The sequence below is a fragment of the Cetorhinus maximus genome, chromosome 1 (assembly GCF_964194155.1).
Source record: "Cetorhinus maximus chromosome 1, sCetMax3.hap1.1, whole genome shotgun sequence".
Classification (NCBI taxonomy): domain Eukaryota; kingdom Metazoa; phylum Chordata; class Chondrichthyes; order Lamniformes; family Cetorhinidae; genus Cetorhinus; species Cetorhinus maximus.
In genome coordinates, this window is record NC_135879.1 from 169,817,727 (window position 1) to 169,823,868 (window position 6,142).

General features: G+C 40.5%; 1 protein-coding gene across 1 annotated transcript in view; it reads right to left on the reverse strand.

The window, feature by feature from the left end:
- LOC144690133 (granzyme K-like) overlaps window positions 1-5,812 on the reverse strand; it is a 29,341-nt gene extending 23,529 nt beyond the window's left edge. The window contains exon 1 of the mRNA XM_078557624.1: window positions 5,719-5,812. Coding sequence (XP_078413750.1) covers window positions 5,719-5,779 — 61 coding nt within the window. The 5' untranslated portion in view covers window positions 5,780-5,812. The remainder of the gene's footprint in view (window positions 1-5,718) is intronic.
- Between the last annotated feature and the right edge of the window lie 330 nt (window positions 5,813-6,142).

The following is a 6,142-nucleotide window of genomic DNA, read 5'->3' on the forward strand; positions in this document are numbered from 1 at the left end:
TGCGTGTATGTGAGTGACAGAGAGAGTGAGTGTGTGCGTGTGCGTGTATGTGTGTATGTGAGTGTGAGAGAGTGAGTCTGTGTGCGTGTGCGTGTATGTGAGTGACAGAGAGAGTCTGTGTGTGTGTGTATATGAGTGTAAGAGAGAGAGTCTGTGTGCGTATGTGTGTATGTGAATGTGAGAGAGTGAGTCTGTGTGCGTGTGTGTGTATGAGAGTGTGCGTGTGCGTGTATGTGAGTATGAGTATGTGAGTGTGAGAGAGTGAGACTGTGTGCGTGTACGTGAGTGACAGAGAGAGTCTGTGTGTGTGTGTATATGTGTGTATGAGTGTGAGAGAGAGTCTGTGTGCGCGTGTTTGTGAGTGTGAGTCTGTGTGCGTGTGTATGTGTATGTGAGTGTGAGAGAGTGAGTCTGTGTGTGTGTAAGTGTGTCTGCCTTACTCCCAGTCTCATCCTCATCCTCACAAACTAACACATACTCACATCCACTCACAAAGTGGATGAGTGTGAGTGACTGAGCACCCTGAGACTGGGAGTGAGCCGGATACATACACTGTGACCATCTCGCACTCTAATGGTCACTTTTATTAATGACTTTTCTTTTAGCTGAACAATTTATTGCTATGACATTTCTTTATTTTTGTCAGCAAGTTGTTTCGTCCATTCATACCTCAACTTTTAAAAAAATGTAATGTTTAATGTTGTGCCAAACCTCATGTTTATGAAATTTGCTCATCAGCTCCTTCCCTGAGTGACAAAAAAATGGAAATGTGGCCACCCAAGCAGAAAGGTTAGACAAGTTTGAATCCAGAAAGACAAGAGCAGCAGATGCACTGGAACACCACTCTTCCGAGCTCCCCTTCAAGTGAGACAATTGACACAGAAATAGCAGCACTGTGGGAGTACCATCATTACACAGAATGCTTTGGTTCAAGAAGTCAGTTCACCACCACTTTCTAAGGGCAATTAGGGATGAGCAATACATACTGGGCTTGCCATTGATGACCACATACTGTTAATGAGTACAAAAAAGTAAATCCTTCTAGAATATTCAAATTTGCCCATTCTCAGTGCTCAAAGGTCACAGTGAGTTATTTATAGTTCAGAACGATAAGTTAGTTCATGATATAGAGTATGAAGACTAGTTAGGGAAATTAGGTCAGACTTTGGGTGGAACAAACCCAGTTGAAAACTGAAATCTGGAAATTGGCTGAGCACTTGGGGTAAATAAGCTAGCAGAGCTATAAGGATAGGGTGGGGAATGGAATTGCTGTGGGCGAAATAGCCTCCTTCTATGCTGTAATCATTCAATGGTTCTATAGACCAATAGATAACACAACTTTTTTCTGTTGAATATTATCAATAGATAAATTTAATCAGACAGGTCAGACTTTGGGTGCAACAAGCCAGTTGCTAAGCCTTAGTTGTCCCTTTGCTGTTCTAGTTCCAACACTCAGCTACCTCTAGCTGTTTAACTAGCTATAAAACCAGCTGTGAGAAGGTGCAGAAAGGCAGCCAATGGTCTTTTACTCTCTGAAGATCCAAGGAAATCGCTCCTGGCAGTCACAATTGATGTGGAATGGAGGAGGGAGGGCAGGGATAGCTGGGGTTGGTGCAGGATCACAATTGGGAAAGATAGTCGCTCGTAATCCTAATAGCACAACTGGAAATCTAAAAAACAACCTACCTGCCAGGACCTTTTCTGCCCCACAATTCACCTTTGGAGAGGTTTGGCCTGCTGAGGAAGCTGTCACTGCTTCCAGGCTCAGGCCTCAGGCTAAAATTGCAGTTGGGTCAATTGATCATAAAATCATAGGACTATAGAATGATTACAGCACAGAAAGAGGCCATTCAGCTTGTCATGTCTGTGCTAGCCCTCTGAAGGGGCAAATTACTAGTGCCTCTCCCTTGCCTTTCCCCTGTAGCCCTACACCTTTTTCCTATTCAGATAATAATCCAATTACCTTTTGAATGCTTCATTTGAACCTGACTATCACATTCTCAGACACTGCATTCCAGATCCTAAACACTCACTGCTTGAAAATGATTTTCCTCACAATGACATTGCTTCTTTTGTCAATTACCGTAAATTTGTGTCACCTGGTTCTTGATCCTTCCACCAATGGGGATAGTTTCTCCCTATCTACTTTGTCTAGACCACTCATGATTTTGAATACCTCTATGAAATCTTTCCTCAACCTCCTCTTTTCCGAGGGGAGCAGTCTCAACTTCTCCAATCTATCTAAGTAACTGAAGTTCCTCGTCCCTGGAACTATTCTTGTGATTGTTTTCTGCACTCTCTTCAATGCCTTCACATTCTTCCTAAAGTATAGTGCCCAGAACTGGATACGGTACTTCAGTTGATGCCGAGCCAGTGTTTTGTACAGGTTTAACATAACTTTCTTCTTTTTGTTCTCTATGCTAGTCAGGAAGAAATAATCATTCTCGTAATATTATTGGAATTTATTGTAAAATAGAATAATATGGGATGTGTCTTTATGTGTTTGTGTATGTGTGTGAGACTTAATTGAATTAGTCTGGGTTCTTTGACGTAAGAAGAGAAATTAGGTTTGAAATGTTAATTAGGTAAATGTGGGGAAGTTTAAAAACATAGGTGTCAAGGAAAACATTTACATTTTTAAATAAACCAGACTAGATTATTTTCAAAAGAGGGAGTGAAATGCGTCACCTAGCCAGGTGAAATTTAGAAAGAGTGTGTTATTTTTCCCAAAGATTACTGGTAAAACTTAGTGCTATGAGAGTGCTTTATTATCATGAAGATAAAGTCCAAAGGTATAGGAGAGAATTATCCCCCTGCCGGGGGGTTGAGTATGGACGGGCGCAGGCGAGCGCGGACGCGATCAGCGCCCCCGATTGGGTCCGTGTCGCCATTTTACATGGGCGGGCCAATTAAGGCCTGCCCAGTGTGATGCACACCCGGAAGCGCTATGCGCTCCCTGTGTGGGCGGGGGGTGGGTGGGTGGTGGAGGTGGTGGTTCCCTGAGTTGGGAGTGCGCTATTTTGTGCATGTGTGCAAAAGAGCGCAGAAATCTCCCTGAGGCACAGAGGTGCTTCAGGGAGATAAGTTTTAAGTTTTAAAAATTTTAATAGAGAAAAAAAGGTTTAAGGCATGCCCCCTCATGTGACAGTGTCACATGATCTGGGACATGTCAATGAACTTAAATGAAAAAATTTATTTAATTTATAAACCCTTCCTGTTCCATGAAAAATGCGAAGGCCGCCTGGGCTCTTCACGTGCCCGCCAACCTTAAGGTTCGACAGGCAGCTTTCTCAATAGCCTTAATTAGGTAATTAATGGCCTTAACAGGCCTTTGACAGTTCAGTGGCCGCGCAGTCGGCTTGGCTGTGCACCCGCCGAACTGAAAATCTAAATGACGCGCGGTGACATCGGGACGCATGCCTGACATCACCCCACATTATTTTATGCCTTGGCGAGCAGATGCCACCTTTGCCTGCTGACCGAAGATTCAGCCCATAATGAAACAATGGGTACATGCATTTAAAGAAGGAAATAAAGGAGAAAAGACTGTTTGTAAGGGAAGGCATTTTAGGATCTTACAAGTGTGAAAAAGCTGTCAGCATCACTGCCTCAAGCTGTTGTCTTCAAAGGACGGAAGTTAAGAAAACTCAATTTGAATTCGACTTATTCAGGGTATCATGTTTCTTTGCCTGGGCCTTAAAAAATCTATGTGTCTTACTGTTGCCTTAACAGAAGTGTAACTGGGAGTTAGATTGATTAGGGGATTTAGAAGTTATCATAATTTGTAGACCTATGAATGTATCTAAAAGTAATTTCTCTTGTTAATAAATGTTAATCTAGTTTTATAAAAACCGAAAAGACTTGGTGGTCTTACTGCTGCTGAATTCAAGGTGCGTATCTCGAAATTTATACAAATTGAAAATTAGTTGTGACATTTGTTTCAAGTTTCCCTCTGGGATTTGAAAAGCTCAGCGCTTACCATCTGCTGTGTCATAAAAATGCACCTATCTGTAAAGACAAGATGCTGTATACTTTATTAACCACACTCAACCTGTCCTACCACCGTCTATGATTTATGCACATATGCACCCAGGTCATTCTTTCCCTTTTGGAATTGTGCCCTTTATTTTACATTGTCTCTCTGCATTCTTCCTACCAAAATGAGTCACTTCACACTTCTCTGCATTAAATTTCATCTGCCACTTGTCCATCCATTCCAACAACCTGTCTATGTCATTTAGAAGTTCTACAGTATTCTCCTTGCAGTTCACACTTCCAAGTTTTGTATCATCTGTAAACTTTGAAATTATGCCTTGTACACCAATGTCCAGGTTATTAGCATATACTAGGAAAACCAAGGGTCCTAACATCGACCTCTAGGGAACTTCACTATAAATCTTCCTCTAGTTTGAGAAACAACCCATAAGCACTACTCTTTGCTTCATCAGCCAATTTTGTATCCATATTGCTACTGTCCCTTTTATTCCATGAGCTCTGACTTTGCTCAGAAGTCTATTGTGTGACACTTTATCAAATGCCTTTTGGAAGTCCATGTGCACTACATCAACAGCATTACCCTCTTCAACCCTCTCTGCTAGCACATCAAAAAATTCCAGCAAGTTAATTAAACATGATTTGCCCTTGTCAAATCCATGCTGATTTTCCTTAATTAACCCACATTTCTGAAGTGACTATTAATTTTGTCCTGAATTAGAGTTCCCCACCATTAAGGTTAAACTGACTAGATTGACTGACAGGCTTATCTTCACACCCTTTTTTGGACAAGGATATAACAACTGCAATTCTCTAGTCCTCTGGCACCACCCCTGAGCCTAAGGAAGGATGAAAAATTATGGCCAGTGTCTCTGCAATTTGCACTCTCACTTCTCTCAGTATACTTGGACGCATCTCGTCTGGTCCTGGTGCCTTATCAACTTTAAGTACAGACATCCTATCTTTATCAATTTTAAACCCTTCAGCACCACTGAGGTGAGATGTATAATGTGCAAATTGAACATCCATGAAACTGAAATCTGGAAATTGGATGGGTATTTGAGGTAAACTAACTTGCAGAACCTGGACATAGAGCAGGGAATAGAACTGGCTGCATTGCTATGGGCCAAGTAGCCTCCTTCTGTGCCGTAGTCACTCTGGACAATGGTCAACACAAAGCTATTTCTGTTGAGTATTATCATTTCATCAATTTATCACACAAGTTGGTGGTAAAATATATTACTTCTCTACAAAACTTTGAGATCGTTTACTTAGTTTGACAATTACTTTTGCACTTAATAAAATTAAGAAATATAAGTACAGGAAAAGGTAGGCAAGTAGATATTTATGGCAGCAATGCAAAATCAAAATGCTGCAGATGCTGGATATCTGAAATAAAAACAAAAATTGCTTGAAATGCTCAGTAGGTCAAGGGGCATCTGTGGAGATAAACTGAGTTAATGTTTCAGTCTGAGACGTCCTTTCATCAGGACTCAAAACACAGTGCTGATTAAAGGTCATCTCAACCTGAAGCATTAACTCTAGATATTTATAATAATAAATATCGTAAGGAATAAATATTAATTGATTAATATGTCACTTATTGAGAGTTTAGCTTAATTGTGATAAAAATTCTTGACACATACTGGTTACCACTTAAAGATTATTCCAATACAACCCAATATAAATGCGCTAAGTATAAAAGATGCATGTTTTGTTACTTACAGGTTGGAGTTAGGGAAACAACAATCAAAGAAACGAACAGAGTATGTTGCAATGATTTCATTGTAGATTCTCTTGTGATTACAAGCGAAGTTCTCATGTAATTTATAATTAACTCAAAGGGATGTGGTTTGTTCCCTTTGATGTAATCTCTAAGAAGCTGAAGCCTTTCTATTGTGAATCTATTCCATTTACAGCAATCCACGTGACAGCACCCAAAGTTGACCCAGAGTATTGTAACCAAAATGAAGGCATCAGTAAGGGGAAACTGTGGTTTCACTGAGGTTATTTAAAAATATTTGAATCTATCATCATATATAGTTTGAATTTGCAATGAAATATTTTGATGACACACTTGACATATTTAGTGTCCTATTTGCAACTCATCAGATATAGAAGCCCGTGTCCATATGCAGCAAGAACAACA